This window comes from Lepidochelys kempii, chromosome 6 (genome assembly GCF_965140285.1).
Source record: "Lepidochelys kempii isolate rLepKem1 chromosome 6, rLepKem1.hap1, whole genome shotgun sequence".
Lineage (NCBI taxonomy): Eukaryota > Metazoa > Chordata > Testudines > Cheloniidae > Lepidochelys > Lepidochelys kempii.
This window is the reverse complement of record NC_136385.1, coordinates 11,870,335-11,894,816: the sequence shown is the minus strand read 5'-3', so window position 1 is coordinate 11,894,816 and position 24,482 is coordinate 11,870,335. Positions and strand designations below refer to the sequence as shown.

Genomic DNA, 24,482 nt, shown 5'->3' with positions numbered 1-24,482 from the left:
ACCTTGGGGAAGTTTTGACCTAAGCTGGTAAAGATAAGCTTAGGAGGTTTTTCATGCAGGTCCCCACATCTGTACCCTAGAGTTCAGAGTGGGGGAGGAACCTTGACACCACGGCACTGCAGAGTGGATTTGCCTACATCCTTTTCAGGGTCTCTGGTTTCCAGGGTACAGTTCCCATTCTGCAGGTCTGGCCTGCATTCCTTGGTCCTAGAAAGATGACCTTGCATTTGGCTGTATTAAAAAGCACCGTGTTCGAATGATCTCAACTGACCCCAATTGCTCATACACTTTAAGGCCACAAGGGACCATCATGATCATTTAGTCTGACCTCCTCCACGTCGCAGGCCACAGAACTGCCCCCACCCACTCCCGTAACAGGCCCATAACCACTGGCTGAGTTACTGAAGTTCTCAAATTACGATTTAAAGACTTCAAGTTACAGGGAATCCACCATTTACTCTAGTTCAGACTTACAAGTGACTCATGCCCCATGCTGCAGAGGAAGGAGAAAAACACCCAGGGTCTCTGCCAATCTGACCTGGTGGGAAATTCCCTCCTGACCCCAAATATGGCAAAAAGTTAAACCCTGAGCATAGGGGTGCAATCCATGAGCCAGCTCTGCCCCCATTGTTATTCCCCACCCACTCACTTTCATGCCACTGCCAAGCTTTGCCCTGATGTGTGTGATACTCTCCGGGGATGCCAAGCAGACTCCATGCTTTACTTCACTTGACCCTCCTGCCCCCACACCCAGCTCCTTCCCATCCTAGTCCCCAGCCCCACCCCCAAGCTCTCCATCTAGGTGCTAGGTCCCTCCCCCAGAGCCCATCCCCAGCTTCCCAGCACCCACCCCAATCTGACCCCTGTCCTCTGCTCCGCTTGATCTCCAAGCTGGCCCCTGACCCCCAAGGGTGAGCCATGGCCAGTCCCTAGCCCATGTGAGTCCTCTGGTGTCTGATCAGGGCTGAACTCTGGCGGAAGTCCTTCCCGCACTGGGTGCATTTGAAAGGCTTTTCCCCTGTGTGGGTCCTCAGATGGGCGCTGAGGGCCGAACTGTGCAGGAAGCTTTTCCCACACTGGCAGCAGCTGTGCGATCTCTGCTGACTGTGAGTCCTCTGGTGCCTGCCGAGGGCAGCACGGAGCCGGAAGGCTTTCCCGCAAGCTGCGCACTGATGTGGCGTCTTCTCCCCATGGGCGCTGCTCTGGTGGTTCAGGAGTTCATTGCTGGCACTGAAGCCAGCCCCACAGTCAGGGCACTTGTGGGCTGCAGCCCCAGCGTCGTGGCCCCTCTGGTGGACGAGGAGATCGGAGCTGACGCTGAAGGCCTTGCCGCACTGCCCGCACTTGTAGGGCTTCTCTCCGGCGTGGAGCCGCTGGTGGGTGAGGAAGCCCGAGCTCTGGGTGAAGCCTTTGCCGCACTGGTGGCAGCGGTAGGGCTTCTCCCCCGTGTGGGTGCGCCAGTGCACCGTCAGGGTGGAGCTCATGCCAAAGCGCTTGCCGCACACAGTGCACCGGTAGGGGCGCTCCCCGGTATGGGTGCGGCGGTGGGCCACCAGGTCGGAGCGCTGGGTGAAGGCCTTGCCACAGTCGGGGCAGGGGAAGGGGCGCTCGCCGGTGTGGGTGCGCCTGTGCGTGGCGATGTGGGAGCGCCGGGCAAAGCCTTTCCCGCACTGGGGGCAGCGGTGGGGCTTGTGGCCGGCGTGGCCGCGCAGGTGAGCGGCCAGGTTGGAGGAGTCAGTGAAACCGCGGCCGCAGTCGGGGCAGCGGTAGGGGCGTTCGCCGGTGTGGGTGCCCTGGTGCTTCACGAGGTTGGAGCTGCGGCTGAAGCTCTTGCCACACTCACCGCACCGGAACGGCCGCTCCCCGGTGTGCGTACGCCGGTGCTGCGCCAGGTGTGAGCTCCAGGCAAAGCTCTTCCCACACTCAGGGCATGTCTTCCGCTCCGCGCTCCCTTCACCCTGTGCTCCATCCGGCTGAGCCTCGGCCCCAGGCTGGCCCTCGGGCGCCTCGCCTGACAATGCTTCATCCTGCCACGGGCTCCCCTCCTCGTCCCTGTGCAGCATCTCAGCACCTATGGGGAGGAAATGGGAGACAATGAACAGCTGGGAAAGGGGAATCCTGGGGGAGAGAGAGAGAGATCAGTGACTGAGATCAGGGCCCCGTCATGCTGGGCGCTGCACAGAGACACCGTGACCATAAAAACCATAAAAGATTAGGAGAAAGGTAACCTCAGAGAGCACAGCTGGAAAAGGTGGGATCTTTACAATACAAAGGCAAAGCAAGATCTGCTGGCTGGGAGCAGAAGAGAGACAAATGGAGGCTGGGAATTAGGGGGCAGTGTTTATCTGGGAGGGGAATGAACCATTGGGAGAGCTCCCCTTAGGACGGGGTGAATTCTCCATCCCTTGGGAGTCTGTCAGTGGAGGTGGGGCGTCTCTCTCTCAAAGCTCTGCTCTAGCTCAGCCAGGAGTTACTGGGCCAGAGGCAGGAATCGGTGGGGGAGATTCCTGGCCTGGGTTAGGCAGGAGGCCGGGCTGAATGGGCACAATGGGCTCTGCTGTCTCTAACACCTATGAAATTCTAAGACATTATGACATGGAAAGGGCCAGATTCTGTCCTCATTACCAACTTCCTGCCACTAGAGCTGCTAATGAGATTAAACAGGGCAGGAGCGAAAGCTCTCCTCCTGTGTAGTCTTTGCTCTCCGCTCTCCGCAGAAGGATGGGAGGCAAAGGGCTAGAGCTGCTGTCAGAAATGAGTCAAGGTCAGTGCAATCCATGCATGCCATGGCCCGGAGGGCGTAATGCGGCTATTATCATGAAAAACTAGTTCCACCACAAAAATGTTCCTTTCGCGGCTTCCAGTCTGAAGCATTTTTCATCGCTTCAAAATTCTTGGACCCAGATTTCCATCACGGTCACTAGCTACTTCTTTCACCCACTGAAAACCTGGGTGTTTCACCCACATAAAATTCTCTGGGGCCTGACAACCCGCTTCCCAGACAATATTGGCTGTGGGCAGTGGACTTTTTGAAAGAAAACATCGCCTGGTACTTCGCAAAAACCAATGTATTTCAAGAGCGTTGCTGATTCCCCCCCCCCTCAAAAAAAAACAAAACATTAAGAAGCTATGAGAAAACTCCTCATTTGGAAACCAAGATCTATGGCATTTGCTATTGAATGAACCGGGATGGGACAGAACTGGGGCTGTGGCGGAGAGGGGGGGGAGCTCACCCCAGCCCCACTGGGATATTTACCTGGCTCAGAGATGCTCTCTGAGCGCCTTTAATGCATCCCTCACCTCTATGGACGTCTTGTGGCCCATCCGTGTCCTCAGAGCCCTGGAGATCTGGGATCCAGGGTGCTTCCATGGGAATCAGGAATCCTGCCCCTGTGAGGAAGAGCAGGGCAAGCGGGAGATTTTCTCCAGGAGCTGAAATTGGTCAACTACTGAAAGTTCTGAGAAAAAACTCCTCTTGAGTTATTTTGCCAACCAGGAAGGGGAGGAGGGGGAGGAAAACTGACACAAAAACGGTTTCTTTTCTTTCCAAAATTTCCATGAAAAACAGCCCCCTAAATTGCAGCCAGCTCTAGTGACTAGGCAGCAAACAGCGAGCAGAAAAAGCTCCTCCAGCTTCAGGGATGATCTGTGGTTTAGGGCTCCAGGTCACATGTACAGCAAGGAGTGGGGTCTGCACAGTCCTGAGTCTCAGCACCCGCTGGCTGATGCACTCTCCCAGGCACCAGGGGATGCTCAGAGCTGGTTCCCAGGCCCCCATGGCCCCAGGGCGTAGTGCTGCATGGAGGGAGAAAGGAGGCACAATGGGGACTGGGGACTAAGACAGGAGCTGCACAACCAGGAAGTGCTGAAGAGATTGAGAGAGAGAAAAACACGAGCTTTGCTTCCCAGAGCCAGAGCCATCTAGTGGCTCCGGCCCCAGAACCGCATCCCCAGACAGACAGGGGCATGCAGACCCAGACAGACACAGGACTGAATAATATGGAGGTAGTCAGAGAGCTAGGTACTGCTTTGGGATGCTTTGCAGTCCCACTCCTTGGACTTTGGAGCTAAGAAGATTAGCAGCAAAATTTCCCACCGTGTTTAAATTGGCACCATTAGGTTTCACAATCAACAGACCCCCGCCTCCCCCCCCCGAGATGAACGGACACTTTTCAGCCCTCGCAGAGCGATGGGCTCAGACTCTCGGCAGACGCAGGCAGCTGTCACTGCCGTGGCTGAACCACAGTTCATATTCCAAACGTTTCTTTCGGAGCCCTAACCACTAGGGACTCCGTGTCCATGTTAAAGGACGCTGAGCTGCTGGATCAAAGTGGGGTGGCTTCTACTGCAGCTACCGAGCCAGGCCATCACAGAATACAATGAGATGTGCCACCGAATAGAACCCAGGAGTCCAGACTCCCGGCCCCTCCCTCTGCGCTATCCCACCCCCTGCCCCGGCTTGCAGAGTTCACAAACCCCGTGCATGGGGTGCACGGGTCTCACTCTACTACCTAGCTATGCAGAGCATCAGCCCCGTGCAGCTCGTCCTCATCCCAGGGACAGGTGCCTCTCTCCTGCCGCTAGCAGCCCAGGGCTCTGAATGTGCTGGTGATGGCACCAGAGGGGTGTTTACACCAATGGTCCCAGCTCAGGAAGGGCCATTTCCATTGGGTTGCCAAGGGAGCTAACATAGAATCATAGAATATCAGGGTTGGAAGGGACCTCAGGAGGTCAGTTGATTTCAACCCCCTGCTCAAAGCAGGACCAAGCCCCAGTTTTTGCCCCAGATCCCTAAATGGCCCCCTCAAGGATTGAACTCACAACCCTGGGTTTAGCAGGCCAATGCTCAAACCACTGAACTATCCCTCCTCCAGGAGTTATTACCTAGGGCCCCCCCTGTTGCCAGGGGCTGTATAGACACAGAACAGAGACAGGCCAAGCCCCAAAGAGCTTGAAAATCTCATTGTCTTTGCACAAAGGTATTCATACATGTAACGGGCAGCAGGGCCCATTGTGCCCATCCAGCCCAGCCTCTTGCCTAACCCAGGCCAGAGAATCTCCCCCATTGATTCCTGCCTCCAGACCAGTAACTCCTGACTGAGCTAGAGCAGAGCTTTGAGAGAGAGACACCCCATCTCCACTGACAGACTCCCAGACCCCCTTCCCTCAGGGAGCTGATCCTGTTCCAGTGGTGAATTCCCCTCCCTGGTAAACCCTTATTCGCAGCCTGAATCCGTCCCCCTTCATTCAGGGAGGTGGTGTTCCTACCCGGACAGGGAAACTCCTCCCATTATCATATGCTCCGCCTTCACTAGGGGACTGGGCCGGGATATCTAGGCTGGCACAGGCTTGGTAGTATAGACATAGCCTCAGCCTAGCACGATTTATAACTGGAATCTGCTCCCCTACTGCAAAAGTTACAGCGAGAAACCCTGAATGTACGTCTACACTGCAGGCGCTCCAGAGGTACAGGTGCAGTGCTGTAGTGTAGACACGTAGTATAGCAATGGATTGGGTTTTCCCATCACTGTAGTAAATCTATGCCCTCGAGAGGCAGCAGCTAGGTCAACGGAAGAATCTTGAGTGGACCGAGCTGCTTTTACAGTGGGGGTTAGTTCAATCTCACGGCATCACATTGAGCATGACATTTTTCACAGTCGTGAATGATGAATCTAGGTCAGGGGTGGGCAAACTTTTTGGCCCAAGGGCCAAGTTGCCGTGCAAAACTCTATGGAGGGCCGGGTAGGTAAGGCTGTGCCTCCCCAAACAGCCTGACCCCCGCCCCCATCCAAACCCTCCCACTTCCTGCCCCTCTGAACCCCTGCCCCACCCCCCCCCCGCTCCTTGTCCCCTGACCGCCCCCTCCCAGGACCCCCGTCTCTAACCGCCCCCCCCGGGATGCCACCCCCATCCAATCCCCTCTGCTCCTTGTCCCCTGACCATCCCCTCCCAGGCCCCCCACCCCTAACTGCCCCCCAGGACCCCACCCTCCTATCTGACCTCCCCTACTCCTTGTCCCCTGACTGCCCCCTCCCAGGACCCCCACCCCTAACTGCCCCCTGGGACTCCATCCCCCTATCCAACCCCCCCAGCTCCCTGTCCCCTGACCGCCCCTCCCGGGATCCCCGCCCCTAACCGCCCCCCTGGGATGCCACCCCCATCCAACCCCCCCGACTCCTTGTCCCCTGACCACCCCCTCCCAGGACCCCCACCCCTAACTGCCCCCTTGGACCCCACCCCCATCCAACCCCCTCTGCTCCCTGTCCCCTGACTGTCCCGACCCCTATCCACACCCTCACCCCCAGACAGGCCCCCCAGGACTCCCACACCTAACCAATCCTCCTGCTCCCTGTCCCCTGACCACCCACCCCCATAACCTCCACCCAATCCAACTGCCCCCTGCTCCCTGTCCCCTGACTGCTCCCCAGGACCATCTGCCCCTTATCCAAGGCCCCGGCCCCCTTACCATGCTGTTCAGAGCAGCATATCTGGCAGCCATGCCACCCGGGCTGGAGCCAGACACACTGCCGCGCTGCCCTGTATGAATGCGCAGCCCTGCCACCCAGAGTGCTGCCCGTGTGGCAGCATGGCTGCGGGGGAGGGGGGACAGCATGGGAGGGGCCAGGAGCTAGCCTCCCCGGCCGGGAGCTCAGGGGCCGGGCAGGACGGTCTGAGGGTGGATGTGGCTCGCAGGCCGTAGTGTGCCCACCTCCCTTGGTGATCACACCTCAGCTGCTAGAAGAGGGCCTCATCCTCCCTGATTAAACTAACCTCGTTATCCCTAGCCTGATTCTTGCTTGCATATTTATACCTGCCTCTGGAAATTTCCACTACATGTATCTGACGAAGTGGGTATTCACCCACGAAATCTTATGCTCCAATACGTCTGTTAGTCTATAAGGTGCTACAGGACTCTTTACCACTTAAATAGTCATAATAAATCATGGGGAAGTAAGACAAGTGATAAAAATGGTGTATGCTTAGATTGATTAAAATGCTCTAGTGGTTTTAAAAGATGGCACCTTAGCTAGATTTAATGCAGCAGAGGGTAGTTTTTCCTGCTTAGACCTGGGAATTATAACAGCAGATATTGCAAGTAGATGCAACTGGAAAATATATAAGGAAGAAGGAATAGGATATGATAATTTCCCGATAGTACTTTTACTACTTTTAAGGGCATGATAAGGTTGAAGGTCATGGAAAATTAAGAAAGCTAACTGGGAGCTATTTACAAGTAAATGTATTGAATTCGTGAATAATAATTGTGTGAGTGATGAGACAGAGAATTTAAATGATTATGTAATAAAGGGATAAACAGCAGCAGCTACTGTAGCCATACGTAGGATACTGAAGTACCCCAAAAATAAAGACTCACTTCTATGGTGGAATGAGGAGTGCAAAATGGCAGTTAAAAATAAGAACAAAGACAATAAAAAAGCAAAAAATACAATGAATAGTGAAGTTTTAAAGAAGTAAGGCAGTAGCACAAAGAATTATTAAAAAAATCAAAGAAGGAGCATTGGAGAAAGTACTGTGGGCAGATAAACAAAGATACCAAGACATCCGAAAAATACAGGCAAATTAGAAGAAATATTGGAATTCAGACTAAGACTTCCCAGGTCTTATTGGGACTGACAACATAGTAAGAAATTCTGATAATGAGAAAGCAGAAGTTTTAGCAGACACTTTCTGAGGGGTCAATAATGATGAAAACCCAAGTGAAATTTTCCTTCAGATTAAAAGACAATTCATTGGGGTAAACATGAGGCTACTATACTGAATGAATGGTTTTGTTTGTGAGAACTTGAGAAATCTACTGATATCAGCAAGAATACATCCCCAGGTAAAGATAATAAATGTAACATAACGTTTAAATATCTCTCTGACAGCAGTTTGAGAGTTATCTTGCAATTATTTAACACTCTATGGGAAAAAGGAGTGATACCAGACCAATAAAACTGAATCATGGAGTAGTAATTCCAATATGAGAACCAGGCAAACTGTTCGCCTAAGTGGATGCCTATAGGCCACTTGCCCGCACGTTATGGTGAGAACGGTTAATGACAGATTGGCTGCCTATCTGGAAAACAGTGGCATTACAGATAAGGTGCAGAGTGGTTTTAGGAGAGGCAGATGCACCATGGTTCACATTGCTAAATTAGAAACTGAATTACAAACACCCATGAGGTGCAAGGGTTTCATGATAGCTGTCTTTCTAGGTATTGAAAAGACGTATGACCTGCTATGGAGGGAAGGCTTATTGTACAAAGTAGGTGCACTACGGATAAGGGGAAGAATGTAGGGGTAGATTAGAGAATTATTGAGTAAAAGGACCAGGCAGAGTTGGGAAAGTTATGTTGAATATGTACAATATTAAAAATGGAACACCAAAGGGAAGTGTTATCAACCCAACCTTATTTAATATTATGATACTGTAAATGATCTCCCAACACAAATAAGTGCTGGGGCAGGTGTCATTCTATTCAGAGATGACTGTGCTCTGTGCATGAGGAGCAGGATTACTGAGGTGGCAGAAGAGAGAATCAACAACGTGTTAGGAGAGACCTCTGGCTGGGGATATATGTGGGGCTTCGCGTTCTCCATTGCTAAAACCAAAGAGCTGGTCTGTACAGAAAAAAAAAGTTGCAAAGGAATGTAAACTGTATCTGTATGTAGAACAAACAGATATAGTTACAACGTTCAAATTCTTATTGTTAATATTTGATACTAAATTACTTTAGAAAGGTCATAAAACCCTATGTTAAAGATCAATGTGCAGGAAGGATTAACCTGCTTAAAAGTCTTGCTGGAGAGCAGATAAGAAAACACTGCTGATGGCATACGGGGCTTTAATCAGACCAGTTACTGACTTGGCTGCCAAACTTTTGGGTCAGCATCAAAATCAGAATTTAAAAAATTAGAGTTAATGCAAGCCCAGGCACTATGAATTGCGAGCAGTGCATTTATTACAACACCTGTGCCCACTACAGATAGCTTCCAGTGAAATGCCAGCTACACTACAAATGAAACTACTGGCCCTAACTTTCTGGGCCAAAATTAATGGGAACTGCAATGATGAAAGTACCAAGCAAAATATGAGGCTTGTTGGGAATCTGATAGGTAAACTATATAGCACTGTGGTGGGGCGGTTGCCCCACACAGGGAGAAGAAGGGGTTAAAAGCAGCACCAAGGAGGCTGCGCAGAACCCACTAATTAGGAAAGGGCTTATTGAGCCCACCAATAGAGGGAAGGCTTGCTGGAGCAGCCAATCAGGGCCGGCGAGGGCCATATATAAAGGACTGTTCTGCAGAGCAGAGGGCAGTCTCTCTCTGGAAGGCAAGGATGGAGGACTGGGGGCCTGAAGAGGGGCTGTGGCGTGGGAGGGTGAGCTGCTGGCTGACCACTGCGAGGCTGGGGCCTTGCTGCCAGGGATGAGGGGGTGCTAGGGCTACGGGGGAAGTGGCCCAAAGGAAATAGGCAGCAGGTTGGAGAGCACAGTAGGTGGCTGCTGGCTATTGGGTCCCAGGGTTGGGACCCAGAGTAGCGGGCAGGCCTGGGTCCTGTCCCCCACCCCACCCTGCACTCCACTTGCCAATGAAGAGAGTGGCTGGTATCCAGACTACAGTTTGCCCCTGAGATGAGGGGCTGAACCTTGGACTGCAGCTGGCCATTGAGGCAAGTGGCGGGACTAAGGACTGCTGGTCCCCCGGAAGGGGGGAGATACTGTGGTGGGGCTGGAGCTAGTGCAGCTGGAGGACCGTGCCTAGAAGAGGATGCTGCAGTTCGGGGAGCAACGTGACTCCAAAGAGTGGAGACAGCAGTGATGGTAGGCATGACACCACTAGCTGAAGGCAGACTGGAAGGGCCAAGAGCTAATTCCCAGGATGGCCAGCAGGAGGCACTGCAGTGGTGAATCACGCCCCGTAACAAACACATGCTGTTAGAACTCCACATGCAGGAGTTGAAAGACAAGGGAAAACCTGAACGAAGTCAAAACTTTTAGTCATGGGAAAATTAGTTAGGGATGGAAAGTCGCATGCCTGAATGTGGATTTAGATTTATCTTATAAATTTGAGGGTAAAATAGGTATTGAAAATGAAGTGTACCAGTCTATAGATGAGGAGTGGAGTCAGTTTTGTCAAATATATTGTAACGGTGAAGCCAGCAGCAACCAGGGCCAGGTTCAATATCTAGGGGTTCTTTTCCATCAATACAACATAGAACTGGCTCAAGCTCCCACCCAGTAACCCGGGAAAATTATACACCACCCCTGGGTGCCTCTGAGAGGAATACTTCCCCTCTCACAAGCACAGAGTCTGAGTGTAGAAAATAAACTTTTAATAAAAGGATGGGAGTGACTTGGCATTAATTTGGAAAAACACTGCACACAGGGTTCATAAACATAAACCATGAGTAAAAGACCCACCCTCAAGTAAGTTAGGCAGTGCCCTTTCCCCCTTAGGTTCTTAAGTCCGGCAAAAGTCCCTTTAACATGCCTGTCCCTTCTCTGCACCCCACTCACAGTTCCTGTCCTTGGTCAGTGCAGACCTAGAGTTCAGAAGTGCATCTGTAGAGTTCACCTCCCACCCTGGGTGGAGGAGGGAGTAAAGAGGCACCTCGCTCACTCCACTGCTTGGACACTCGCTTGCCGCCCCTCTCTCTAGGGCCCTGCTGGCCCCTCGCTGTGCCTATCTGCCTGCTGGCCCCTCACTCTGCCGCCTGGCCACCCTGCCAGCCACTGCTCCTCACGCCTGACTACCCCACCAGCCCTGGTTCCTCTCCACTGGCCATCCCACCAGCCACGGTTCTTTGCTGCCTCACGAGCTGATTGTCAGTCACCTTCTGCTGCCGCTAGCCTCTCTCCTGTGACCTCTGCACATTAGTCTCTTAGTAATTTTTAGCTCTTTGCAGGCTGCACAGAAACACTGCCCCATCTCAAGTGATTTCAGCTCTAGTGAGTTTTAGCTCTTAGGAGGCTGGGCAGAAACAGAGTCCTACCACAACTAATTTCAGCTCTGATTGAGCATTTAAAATAACAAAGAGGCTCCTAATAACCCTATTTAGCCCTTTCTTTGAAGAGTGGAGGGGAAGAAGTTAAACTAGTACAGGAAGGACTCTTGGGGAAGGAGCCACATCTCCTGGCTGGAACACCCATCCGCACCCTTTTTACTTCTAAAGGGCTCTGGCATTTGAGCCCCTGGCTTAACAAGGTCCTTTCAGCTGAGGGTGACCCCTCTCACTTGGGACACATTAGGTACAGTTCTGCACCCCTTTATTCACAATAATGCCAACACTGGTAACAGCATTTCACTAATGCTGTATTCAGTACTAAGGTGATTTGTAACCCAACACCAGCCAAAGTTGATCACTTTGGGAACACACTGCTCTATCTGCTGGATATCTAAGCAGAGTAGGTGTGTTCATGTAAATACAGTTTGCTCTTGAAGTCTCAAGTTGCAGTGGGGGAGGTTTAGATTGGATATTAGGAAAAACTTTTTCACTAAGAGGGTGGTGAAACACTGGAATGCATTACCTAGGGAGGTGGTAGAATCTCCTTCCTTAGAGGTTTTTAAGGTCAGGCTTGACAAAGCCCTGGCTGGGATGATTTAACTGGGAATTGGTCCTGCTTTGAGCAGGGGGTTGGACTAGATGACCTTCTGGGGTCCCTTCCAACCCTGATATTCTATGATTCTATGATTCTATGATTCTCTCCCCGTCCCAGGTAGCTGTCAGGGAAGAATTCAGTAGACCCTGCTTACATATATACAGGTGGGTCCAAAAAAGAAAAAAAAACAGGAATATTAGGGATGGCGTATTGTATACCAAAATTGGGAATTAGTGCATCCAAAAGAATCTCTGATTATGTAGCAGTCACGACAGCTGAACCAGTAGCAATAATGCTAGCATTAAACTGGATCTTGGACGTACGCCCAGCAGCAGCAGTCATATTTTTGGATTCAATCTCAGGCGTTATGGGGATAATAAAAGGGAATCTCAATATGTAGAAGTGATTTAATCAACAAAATTATATTCTAACAACAGAGTTATGACAGATGGGGATACAGGCAGCATTAGCTTGGATCCCACTGCTTATTGGGATAACAGGGAACAAAATGGCCAACAAAGCAGCTAAAAACACTGTGAGAAATGGAAGGATTAACACAGAAATACCCTTGAGTAAGTAGGGATTCAAAAGCCTGGTGCAGAAAAATGTAAAAGGGGAATGGCAAAAAAAATTGTTCTAATGGAAATAGAGGAAGCTGATTATCTCAACTGTGCCCTAGAGCTGAGGATTACGACATATTTCGGGGCTGGACAGGATGCACGCAGGAAGTGCTTTTGTTTTGTGGCTCAAACAAAAATCTTTTTCAGATGAAGAGACACAAAGACAGATTCTGTGCGCCCTGTAAGGCAGAAGAAACGTGCAATCACCTTTTATGGGTACGTCAGAGCTTTGATAAAGAAAGGGAAAAGCTTTGTGAGGTGGTTACAGACCCCTCTGCCCCCCCACCCCACCCCATCGTTACTCCTATAATCCTTTCCCCCTTCCCACTGTGCTACTATCCTGCCCCACATTGGTGCCTATACACCCTCCTAGAACCTAACCCTCCCCCAGTTCCTCTTCCCTCCCCCTCTGCTGACCCCCAGCAGTTCCTGTGTCCCCAATCCCCCCCCCCCCGCACTATCATTCCCCCCCACCCTCTGCATCCCAAGTCAGGTTGCTTCATGATACTCATGCCTGTTTCATACAGCACTTTTCATCAGGAGATCTCAAAGCACTGCCCACTCAATGTTTAGTGTATTTATCCTCACAGCCCAGTGCCATTATCCCCATCGTGCCTATGGCAACTGAGGCAGAGATAGGCTAAGTGATTTGGCCAAGGTCACACAGGAAGTCCATAGCGGAGCAGGCAAGTGAACCTGGGCCTCTTGTGGCCTAAGCCAGTGCCCAAGCCCCTGTGCTGGGACACCAGCAGCTATTATGGCTGCAGGATTCCAGTCCCGCTGCAGGGCTCTGCCTCCCACTTCCATTCGCTCTAGCTCCCCTCACCCCCCCCCTTTTCTCCTCCCCCCAACCCCATCTCTCTCCCTCTTTCATTTGGTCAGTGGGTGGGAGCTTCCAGCATCCCTTGTTGACAGCTCTCAGACCAACTCATCACCAGAGCCGAGTGCAGCCAAACTGAACAAGCTGTAAACAAAATGACGTTTGGGGGAAGGGGTCATTTTAGGGCACTTTTTAACATGAAAGCAATGGAAATGAAAGGCATATGAAACGGGTGTGGAGGGGGAAGTAAGCTCTTACTGCTGTATTCTCGTGGTTAGCATATTCACATGTGATGTGGGAGACCCTGGTTCAATTCCCTGCTCCGCTTGAGCGGAGCAAGGACTTGAACTTGGGTTTTGCACTGTGCAGAAGAGCGTCCTAACCCCTGGCCTAGGGGGGTATTCGGGGACAGCGTTTGCACGGTCTCTCCTGTTGGAGCCGTTCCACTCGGGATACACAGTTAAACAGCCACTAGAGCAGGGACTTGAACTGGGGGCTCTTATAGTACCAGTGAGTGCCCTGAGCCCTGGATTAGGGGCCGTCCTAGACTGGCTCCTTCTCAAGATCTTCTGCAGAAGCTGTTCCACTTTGTATAAAATACCTGAGTAGTCTCTGTGCCAGCCAGAGAACAAATGACTCTGTAGCCTGGCAGGGCACTTACTTGGGCTATGCCAGCCCCAAGTTCCAGTCATTGGGCCCATGACTAGTTATTTCGCTATACTGCAAGAAGAAGCTTCAGCAGGAGAGACTGAGGGAGCCATACGCCAGACTATCCCATAGCCAGCGGCCAGGGCATGCTCCTGAGAGGTGGGAGACCCAAGGGCTCTACATCAGGCCGAGTGGGGAACTGAACTGGCATCTCCCACATCCCAAGTGAGCATGCTACACAGTGGGCAACAGGTATAAGGGAGATCACCATAGTTGGCAGGGGTCTAACCCCATCCTCCGGGGCGGATTAACAGGTACACCACAGGGTGGGGGGTTAGAGGGAGGGAAGTAAAGCCCAGGGCTGGATCCCTTCCCCCACAGCCTGGATTTCACTCCCTTTCCCTTCCCAAGCTCGGTGTCTGACATGGTAGGCTCTCCTCCTGGACTCCTGCCCCTCAGGCCTCTAGAGCAGATGAGACCAGCCCCCAAGTGTCCCCTAATCCTTGGAGAGAGACACACGCCCTTGTCTGAGCCTGTCACACGTTGGGGTCTGAGGGTACGTTTACACTACATCTGGGAGCGAGTCTTCCCACCCAGCTCCACAGACTCATGCTAGAGTGCTCACGGCAGCAGGCTACAAAATACCTGTGTAGACACATTGCTTGGATGTTGCTGCTCAGGCTGGAGCTCAGGCTCCCAAGCCGACACCCCGCCTCCCCCCACACCAGCCTGAAAACCAGGGCAAGCTGCAGTGGCTACACAGCCAGTTTTAGCAGGCTACCACGAGCCCTCCTAACAGGGGTGCTGGAACGGGGGGGGGACCAGGAGATCATGGCCCACCCACTTTTACTGGCCGAGCAATGGGGGGAGGGGATGGAGAGGAGCAAGTGTGGGGTGGGGTCTTAGGGGAAGGGGCAGGGCAGAGTCTCTGGGTGTCGGGGTGCTACAGGGGGTTCAGGTGCCCATGCCCCCCCCACTTTTAAGAGCTTCCGCTGCTCCTGCCTGCTAGCACAAGGCCATGGATCCAGGCACACTCCCAGCTGCACTGATGACACCCCGAAGGGCATCAGCCTTTGCCCTATTTGGGTCAGTTTTGTTTTTTACACAGGGAATACCCAGTCCTGACTCCGCCCCACCCACATCCCCTTCGCACACAGCTGGGGCTGGGAAAGTTTGGCTCAGGGTTCCGCCCCGCGCATCGCAGTCCAAGTGCCCTCTCCCTCCCACCCAGCAGCTGCTGTTTTCTCCCTTGCACCCGCCTCCACCCCCAACCACAAAATCCTCCTTGCCACCATGGCTGGCGCTAATGAACGACTGCCCTACTCTCAGACAGGTACCACCTTCTTTTTAATTTAAATACAAAGGTACAAAAGTTGCTCTATGTTAAAATAATAACAATAACCAGCCCCTATTGGGTTAATGTGAGAATTACAGTGATTTCCCCTTTCAGCAGGCTGGTGAGAGGCAGCCCCCTCTCCCGACAGTGCCCTGAGGGGTTGATGCTGGTGGACTTAGATGGACAGCAAAGGCCCAGGGTAGCAGCCAGGTTCTGGCTTGAGGGACGTGTGTGTGTCTGGGGAGAAGCAGAGCAAAGCCTCGTCCTGGCAGCGGTGGAACTGCCTTGCCCGAAGCCCTGATACAAAGGACGAATGGGTCTGTAATGCAAGTGAGAGAGTGGGGGAAGGGCACTGCAGTGTACGAGGCTCTGCAATCTACTGGAGAAAAACAGAACAAGAACCCGGGACTGGGGAGCTGAAGCCAGACAAGTTCACACTAGAAATCAGGCACGAATTTTTCTCACTCAGGGTGGAACAAATGCCCAAAGGAAGTGGTGAATCCTCCATTTCTTGGTGTCTTCAAATCCTGACTGACTGCCGTTGTGGAAGAGGCTTTAGTCAAATGCAGGTTATTGGACACAGTGCAGGGGTAACTGGGTGAAATGTAAGGGCCAGGGCTACACAGGGGGTCAGACTGGATGATCTAATGGTCCCTTCTGGCTTTAAACTCTAGGAGGGCATCTCTGGACTTTTTGTGTCCAAAGGGAGGGATGCGGTGGGACAGAATGTAGCTGTGGGGATTCAGGGCTTTATCTTCCCAGGGACTAGGATAAAATGGAGACGCCCCCCCAGATTTGCGGTCCTCACCAGTGCAGCCCAGCAGCTGTTCAGTTCAGCCTCCAGCCCTTCACACTCAGCTGCCAACAGAATGCAGCAGCCAGGGGCTGAAGTGGCTGGGAGAGCAAGGCACGGAGAGGGAGCTGCAGTTTGGTTTGGGGCTCTGCTGATGGCAAATGAAAGATTTTTCCACTGACGTTTTAAAACAAAACAAAACCCCCAAACAAAAACAGATCAATAGATTTCATTCGTGTCCAGATTTTTCACTGAAAAGTTCAACTTTTCAGCAAAAACAAACAAAAAAAAACCACAAACACATAAACTAAAACCAAAATATGTTGATTTGGGAATGCTGCCGCAATTCCAAATGGGAGTTGAAATTTGGGTGCCCCGTGACCCCATTCTCCACTGTAGTCTGGGCTCCAGCATGCACCATGGTCTCTCCTTTTGGTGAGGAGGCAGTTGCATCATGGGAATCCTTGGCCATGGTGCATCATGGGAAATGTAGTCCAGCTGAGGGCCCTGGTCCATAGATGAGAATGGGGATGAGGCAAGTGAACTCCACCTCCCATAAGTTATACCCAAATTGAAATATTTCAGGTTTTGGCTGAAATATTTTTGGTTCGGGTGTTTGGTTTTTCAACAATAATTTTTTTTTCTCAGAAAACAGATATTTTATCTTGTTAAAAACCTGATTTTCCATTGAAAAATCATTTCAAGGGAAAGTTTTCATGCAGCCCTTGTCTTAATCAGTTGTGACATCTTTGGAAACATGGGGAACAGCCAGAAATGGGTTTCCCTCCCTGGAACACACACAGGAAGCAAAGGGAAAGGCAGTGTGTGTGTGTAGGGGGGGAAGGGTGTTCATTGCCTTCATTCCCCTTCCAGATCTGCAACAAGAAACTTGCACTTGTCCTTCAGTGCCCAGTAGAGCTGGTCCTTGCAATACCTGTTCCAGCTCAGCATGAATTCATACAGTTTCCGCATTTTCATTGGGTTGGTTTTCTCGGCTGTAATGGTCATGTATTGCTCAGAGTCCAACACGTTACCCAGCAGCTTATCCAGGACACCCTCGACCAGAGTTACTCGCTGGATGAGCTGTTCTCGGTGCCGGTCAACAAAGTGTGTCTCTGAGGGGAGAAAGAGGAACACAAGAGAGTAAAGAAATGGTCTACCTCATGCTCTCTGCTGCACTCTGATTATCGACCCAGTGTATTAGCTACTCTGTTATCCATGCATTCTATTTGATTATGTGTATGGTCTATTAGCTACTCCAGATGGTCTATATAATAATCCACATAGCCTATTAGCTGCTTCATTATCCACACAGTCTACTCGCTATTCCGTTATCCACAGGATCTATTTAATTATCCACACAATCACCTACCCATCTTGACTGGCTCGGCGCTCAGTCGCTCGCTATTGACCACCCACAGGGCCCTCTGTACTCATCTGTGGCTTCACTGCTCTGTGACCAGGCAGATTTTCTCTACTCCGTAACCTCCCTCCCATGCATAATTAATCTGGTTTGCCCCGTCATCCAAAACCAATCCCCAACCCCTCCTGCTAAGCCCTGTCTCCCCTTCACCTCCAACTTCATTCAGTGTGCCACTAACAACCACCTCTCCAGCTCCACCTCGGTTCCACCCCTCTGATCCGTCTTCCAGCATTACCAAGGCCCTCTTCTGGGCCCAGCCTCAGTGCTTTAACCCCATTCTCATCCTTGATTTCTCCACTGCTTCAGACACCAACCATCATACCCCTCCTGCTTGGTACTTTGTCCTGCCTTAGGCTTCAAGACTCCCTCCTCTGCCAACTGTCCTCCTACCACTCTGGTCGCTCCAGTGACTCATCCGGTGGATCTCCTCCCCACCGCTCCCACTTCTCACTGAGAGGATCCCTCCTTTGTGCCCTCCTTTTCTCCCTGCTCTGAACTGTACACATGGCTTTGGCTGCTATCTTCATGCCTATGACTCTCAAATCCCTGCTCTTGTTCCCACTCCAACCCATTCGCTGCTCTCAGTCCTGTCTCTCTGAAGCCTCCTCCTGGATACCTCGCTGTCAGCTCACATTGGCCAACCAGATCTCCCCTGCGAGGCCCTCTGTTCTCTGCCTCTATTGACAGCACCACCATCCTCCTTGCCACTCCAGCCTGTGACCTGACTGCATCTTTGACTCACTCCTTCTCTCAACACCCTCATATCCAGGCAGTGCCAAATCTTGCCTTGTCTTCCTCCTCAGTGTCTCTGAGATCTGCCCTTTCCTCTGTCCACAAAAGCTTTCTCCAGGTCTTTATCCCCTTCGGCCTCCTTCACATCCACATCAGCCCCTCTCCACTCCATTCCAAACCAAGGTGATATGGGATTTGAGATGCCGCTATCTTGGCGTCCAAAGGTTCAGTTTTGGCTCACAACAATGGTGTTTCTAAAAGTTGGGTCCAAAAGGAACCTTAAGCCTCAGCCCCTTTGGGTTCAAATCCACAGCCAAGATTTGAGTCAGATCCAAACCTGGGAGGGGCCTGTTTTCATCACTGGGTTTAGATCTGGCCCAAGATGCAGGTAGAAAATCAAGGGAGAGCCACTGGCAAAACTCTGGCACTGTGGAACCTGGCTTCACCCTGATTTGGCCTTTGACCCCAAGCTGCAGCCTAACCCGGAGCTGGACACACACTCCTGGGCCCATCTACCTTGCGCCCCACCCTCCATTCAGCTCTCTTCAATGTAATATAAAGACCTTGCCCAGCTAACCTTGCCACTCACCTTTTCCACCAGCTGCATTTTCTCTGTCTTCCCTGGAAATGGACTTAAATTCCCTGGAGTCAGGGGTAACTTCTTTGGAAAAAGGAGTAACTCCCCTGGTGTCGGGGGCAACTTCCTTAGAAACAGGAGTAACTTCCTTGGGGTCGGGGGCAACTTCTTTGAAAACAGGAGTAACTTCCTTGGAAACAGGAGTAACTCCCCTGGTGTCGGGGGCAACTTCCTTAGAAACAGGAGTAACTTCCTTGGTGTCGGGGGCAACTTCTTTGAAAACAGGAGTAACTTCCTTGGAAACAGGAGTAACTTCCCTGGTGTCGGGGGCAACTTCCTTGGCGTTGGGGGTAGCGACACCTGTTCAGAGACCCCAGGAAACAGAGTTAGAGACCCAGGAGAGGACTTTACAGAAGCTATATCACCAGGGGGAGGTTAGAGTAATAGTCCTTTCTGCTCATATTGGATTTCTCGTCAGGTACAGAGGTGAAAGGCTCAGCAAAAACACACGTTTGTGCTGTTACTTTCCCGGCACCCTGGCTAAAGCCGGCCATCGGGTTTCTTTGGGGGACCCCAACCCTGCCTGTATTCTTAAAATTAAAAATTTCAGGTCCTTGCTTCCCAATATTTTTCCTGGTCTGGACTTCTGGACTCACCCCAGCTACGCAGAACTTTAGAAGGTCCCAGGAAAAGTCAGGACCTGAGATTATTGTGAATTACTTTGCTCAGGAACGCCACTCATGGACCAAGACCCTTTGCTCTAGGCAATGTACACTCACAGAACAAGAAGATGAGCCCTGCCCCAAAGAGCATGGACCCATGGGTCTGATCCAGGGCATCAGGGAGAGGTGGGATACTGAGCTAGATGGACCCATGGGTCTGATTCAGGGCAGCAGGAAGAAGCCGAGATACCAGGCTAGATGGGCCCATTGGTTGGATCTGGAGCAGCAGTTCCTATGTCCCTTCATTTTATTCCAGGAGAGCTTGAGGGCTCTCTGGACCCCATTATGGATCTCTATTGGGGAGGGGAAGGGAAACCAGCCCTCTCTGCTCAGCTCCACATGGGTGTCTGCTGAATCCACCAAGGGACCTGTGTGACCCTCTGCATCATCAAGCTGCATGGAGTCAGGGTTCTGTGGCAGGTGAATCTGGAGAAAGTGACAGGGGTGGGTGGGGGGTGTTCCCAAAGAGCCGATCCCAGTTCAGGGCTAGAGTGGGAGGAAACCACAGATACGGGGCCTCATCCTGCAAAACCTCACTGGGGTATCACCTGGTGCAGCGCTTGCTGCTGGGAGAAGCCTCAGTGAAGGGACTGGGATTGCTCCCAGCTGCCAGCAATAGGAGCTCAACAATGAGTGACTTATTTATTTCCAGGGTCAGGTACTAAAGCTACTAAGCGCTACAGTGACTGGTGCCTGACGTATGATCCAGACCAGCAAGCTGGGGTCTAGGAGAATGGGGATGAGGCAAGTGAACTGCAACTCCCATAAGTTATACCCAAATTGAAATATTTCAGGTTTTGGCTGGCTGGCTAGGGCCTGGGAAGACAGACCAGTGTACTAGGATCTAGGGCTGGAGACAGATACACACATTAGGAGAAAGGAAACCCCAAACAACCCATGGGCAATCGCTCTCCACCTTTAAATTCAGACTGACCTTTGACCTCCAGTGTCCCAGTGCTCCTCTCAATGGGGGTCTGCAGGGTCACATGTCCCACCTGGCAGATGAACTCTGCCCCTTGGTCTCTCTGCACCGATGGGGTGAAGGAGAGCGTCACCATCTGCTGGTAGGTCTCCCTGTCTTTGGCACAGGTCTCCTTGGGGATGACGGCATAATCAGCGGAGTCCTTGATGGGCGTGGCCACACTCTCTCCACTCTCCCTCCTGAGCCAGGTCACAGTTAGCTCCTGGGGGAAGTACCCTGCGATGAAGCAGCTGAAGGCCACGTGGCCGCCCTCCACCAGTGGCTGAGACTGGAATATTTCTGACACCTCCGGGCGCCGCAGGACAACTGAGAAGTCAAATGGATAGAGAGAGAGGGAAGGAGAAATCTTGCCCCGGAGTGGGGCTTCCATCTGTAGCATCTGCTAATGGCCACTATTGGAGTTGGGCCCATTGATCTGATTTGGGGTTGTAGGGAAGGGGCAAGATACAGTTTAGACTGGCCCAATGATTTGATCCAGAATGGCATGGAGGAGGCAGGATACCAGGGTAGATGGGCCCATCAGGGCAGTTCCTATGTGCCATCATTACATTCCAGGAGGGCTTGGCATCTCTGGACTCCAACATGGATCTCTGTTGGGCGGAGAAGGGGACCCAGCCCTCTCTGCTCAGCCCCACACCACACTACCTGCTGAATCCACAAAGGCAGGGCTTAAATTCAGCTGTCTGGAGGGGAGCTCCAGTAAATATTTTCCCTTGACTCCAGCCTGATGCTGTTGGCTCTCAATCTGGGATCCCGGCTCTCTGGGGGGCCTCAAGCTGGTTTCAGGGGGTCCCTGGGGCCCCACGGCTGAAGCCCAGAGCCACAAGCCCAGGCACCTCCTGTGGAACTGAAAGCCCAAGCCCTGAAGCATTGAGCCCCGAATGGGATGGGGGAATGAGCCTGGAGGACTCCAGGAGAATGTAAGCACTGCAACAAGGGAGCTACTGACCTGTGTGTCCCTCTGCATTGTCCAAAGGGAGAATTTCCAGCTGCTCAGAGTCAGGAATCACAGTGGGAGGGGACTCTGGAGCAAATGAGACAGAGAGGAAGTGTGAATGCTACAGAGCGAGTCGTGGCTCAGAGCTGGAAAGGGCAGAGACCACTCACGGGGAGCCTTATCCCCCCAACACTTGCCATGGTGCTACCAGACACAGAGCTCCCTGCCTGAAGGCACATACATTACATCTCAGTTCACTAGATAAAAAAATCTAGTGAAAAAAAATCTTCACCTTGCCTCTTTCTACAGGAGCCAGCGAAGGGCACAAATGAGGAGTGGGGCACTCTGCCGTTTGCCACCAGTGCATGGCAGGAAGAAATAGGGGTGATAGTTCCCCACAAAAATCTAGGGGGCTGGGGAAGAGCCCTGAGCCAAAGCTGCCCCAGATGTCTCCAAGCCTGGGATTTGGAAAGGGAATGATCTGTCCCAGGCTGGGGGGAAGGAATCCTCCTTTCAGAGCCTTTCACGCACCTCTTGATTTGCACCCCACTCACCGGCTGCTCCGGCTGTGGCACCAGCAGGAAAGGGCTTGCTCTGCACAGCAGTGGCTGCAGATCCAGGGGGCACTGGAGAAAAAAGGGGGAAATCAGTCTCGGACCTGTGGTCAGCTCACAGCACGGCTCACCTCCTCCCCACGCATACACACAGAGGACAAACGTAGTTCTTCGAGGCCAGAACAGGAGTGTGAGTGAGATATCGGCGTGGGGGAGAGTCAGGGGCAAAGGGAGAAGGATCCATAATGGCAGAGAAACAGGGGTCCAGAGGGCTAAAGCAGATGCTTCTGACCCTCAGTTAGATTTGCTCCTTGACCTTGTTCTAACTATCATATTTTCTTTCAAGTGAACGCTGCCCAGACCTACTACAAATGGGGCCGGGGGAGAGGGGGGCGGTGTCTGGTCCAGGGAACGGGATGGAAGGAGGACAGATACGGCAGTGGAAAGGAGTCCACTGGGAAGGAATAGGGTTCATTCTGGTGCAGTCTGCAAGGCCTGTGTTGGACACCTGTCATGGAGCACATGGAATGATTCATGATTAATAAAAAAAAACCTAAGGAAATTTCCCATTTAAAAACAAACAACTTTGTTAACCTGCAGTTTGGGTGGAGAGATTCTCTCACTTACTTGACCGAAAACACCCCACAGAGCACTCTCGGCCCCATGAAGAGGGCTCTCCAGGAGTCCCTCCTTGCGGGGCTGAGAACGGGAGCCCAGCCACTTGGGGCTGAAAACAGAATTCTACCGCGAGATCATGAGCGAGGCTTAATTTTACCTAGAAATTACATCTCTCGCAATACATTCATGACTGTTGGCATGTTTGCACGGGGGAGGCCCAGCCACAGACCAAGCCCCCATTGCGCCAGGCACTGTACAAAACCCAGAACAAAAAGAGCCTCCCTGCCTCCAACGAGTGAACAACCAGTGTGAGCTGGTGAGCGCTCAACTGGTTTTGGGGGGAGGGGGGGGTGCTGCAGGTCCCAGGGGCTGAGTTAGTTTTGCTTGGCGAAATGATGTTAAAGGAATAACAATTTGTGTGTGTTTTGTGGGGTGGGGGTGGGGGGGGCTGCAGGGGTTTTTGCCAATGGATCAACAACCCTCTCTTGCTTTTTACACATGAGGTGGGGGTGGGGAGCAGATGCTTCCCAGGTGTAAATGTTCCCACCAGCTCAGGATGTGGCCGGAACGGAGCAGGGGAGCGGCAGGGAAGGAGGGGAGCGGGGCTGGTAAGAGAAGAGAATGAAAGTGAAAGCGGGGGTGGAATCCCAGCCTGGAAAAGACGGGAAAGAAAGGCAGATTGGGGGTTGTTTCCCGCTCCCAGAGACCCCCGCGAGGGGGGGATTTAGTTGTGCCCCAGAAATAAGGGGGCCGGGGGCGGGGAGGAGCAGTGGGGATTCCCCCATCTCTCTGTACCGTCTGTGCCGAGTGCCCCTGCCAGGTCTCTGATGCGGTCCGGGTCTATCAGCGCCTTCTCGGCCGCCTCCAGCCCGCCGTGCTCGGCGCTGTCCCTCCGGTCGTTAACCTCCGCGGCCGGCTCCGCCCCTCCCTGCGGCTTGTTCTCGGCCATGAGCTTCTCCCCCTCCCTCACCAGGCACTTCTCCACCCTCTTGCTGAAGCGCTGCAGCTCCCGCTGGCCCTTCTTCTCCAGGGGCCGCAGCAGCCGCTTCAGCGGCTCCCCCATGCTGGCGCTGGCGCTGGCGCCGGTGCCGGCCCTGCCCGCCGCCTCCCGGCCCTTCTGGGAAGCGGTTTCCACACCGGCCTCCCGGCCCAGGTCCCTTCGCCCCACCCCGCGGGCATTTCCCGCTCGTCACTCCCAGACAGGGATCGAGGGCGGGGCTGTCCGCGGGGGCCGGGCTGGGCTGGGCTGGTGGCTTTCCGAGGGGAAATGGGACACCCCGTGTGGGGCTAGCCCGAGCCCCCCCCCATACTTGACTGGCCTGAGCCGCTCGCCCCAGCCGCCCCCCCCCCGCTCTCCCGAGCACACCCCACTCTCCGCATGGGGCTGGCGTCGCTGCTTGCCTGAGCCCTGCCTGCCCCCCCCCCGTGTCCAGCTACCCCCCTCCCGCGTGGGGCTGGCATCACCACTCCCCCCCCATGCCTCTGCACCCCACTTTGTTGACAAAAGTGGGCATTTGTCCCATTTGCTCTTGCCAACTGATCGACTGTGGCCAAAAAACAGTCGGGACGGCCAGGACAGGGCTTAAATAAGGGACTATCCCAGCCAAAACGGGACGTATGGTCACCTGTGACGGTGTGAACTCACTCCGCACTGGACAGGGAAGGGTTAACTCCTCAATGTGGGTGGAGGAAGCCCCGCCCCCACATTCCTACTGGGCATGGTTCAGGTGTAGCTAGGCGCCAACTTCCCCTCTGCCCCAGGGGGCTCGACCCCCCCCCCCGGCTCCGCCCCGCCACACCCCAATTCCACCCCCTTCCCCCAAGTCCCCACCTCTGCCCCGCCGCTTTACCACCTCCTCCCCAGAGCGCACTGCGTCCCCACTCTTCACCCTCCCTCCCAGAAAGTCCTAAGCGCCGCCAAACAGCTGTTAGGCGGTGGGTGGGAATCGCTGGGAGGGGGAGGAGCGGGGACGCAGATCACTCGGGGGAGGAGGAGGCGAGGAGGGGGTGGGGGCGCAGGGAGCTTGGCTGCCGGTGGGTGCAGAGCACCCACTAATTTTTCCCCATGGGTGCTACAGCCCCGCAGCACCCACAGAGTCGGCGCCTATGAGCAC

The 24,482-nt window shown here is 53.0% G+C and overlaps 2 protein-coding genes across 3 annotated transcripts; both read right to left on the bottom strand.

Annotated features, from left to right (window-relative positions):
- Positions 1-850: 850 nt before the first annotated feature.
- Positions 851-4,053, bottom strand: LOC140913681 (uncharacterized). 2 transcript variants are annotated; one of them, XM_073350470.2, is made up of 2 exons: positions 3,257-4,053; positions 851-2,071 (listed from the first exon to the last, which is right to left on the bottom strand). In XM_073350470.2, the coding sequence occupies exon 2, from the start codon at positions 2,061-2,063 to the stop codon at positions 930-932; it is 1,134 nt and encodes a 377-aa protein (XP_073206571.1). In that variant the 5' UTR covers positions 2,064-2,071; positions 3,257-4,053; the 3' UTR covers positions 851-929. The 2 variants fall into 2 exon arrangements, with proteins under 2 accessions (XP_073206571.1, XP_073206570.1); XM_073350469.2 differs by having other exon boundaries at positions 3,301-4,053.
- A 10,969-nt stretch (positions 4,054-15,022) lies between these two features.
- Positions 15,023-23,570, bottom strand: LOC140913675 (uncharacterized). Its single transcript, XM_073350456.2, has 6 exons — positions 23,164-23,570; positions 21,751-21,822; positions 21,209-21,283; positions 20,212-20,565; positions 18,568-18,915; positions 15,023-16,938 (listed from the first exon to the last, which is right to left on the bottom strand). The coding sequence occupies exons 1-6, from the start codon at positions 23,429-23,431 to the stop codon at positions 16,682-16,684; spliced, it is 1,374 nt and encodes a 457-aa protein (XP_073206557.2). The 5' UTR covers positions 23,432-23,570; the 3' UTR covers positions 15,023-16,681.
- Positions 23,571-24,482: the final 912 nt, after the last annotated feature.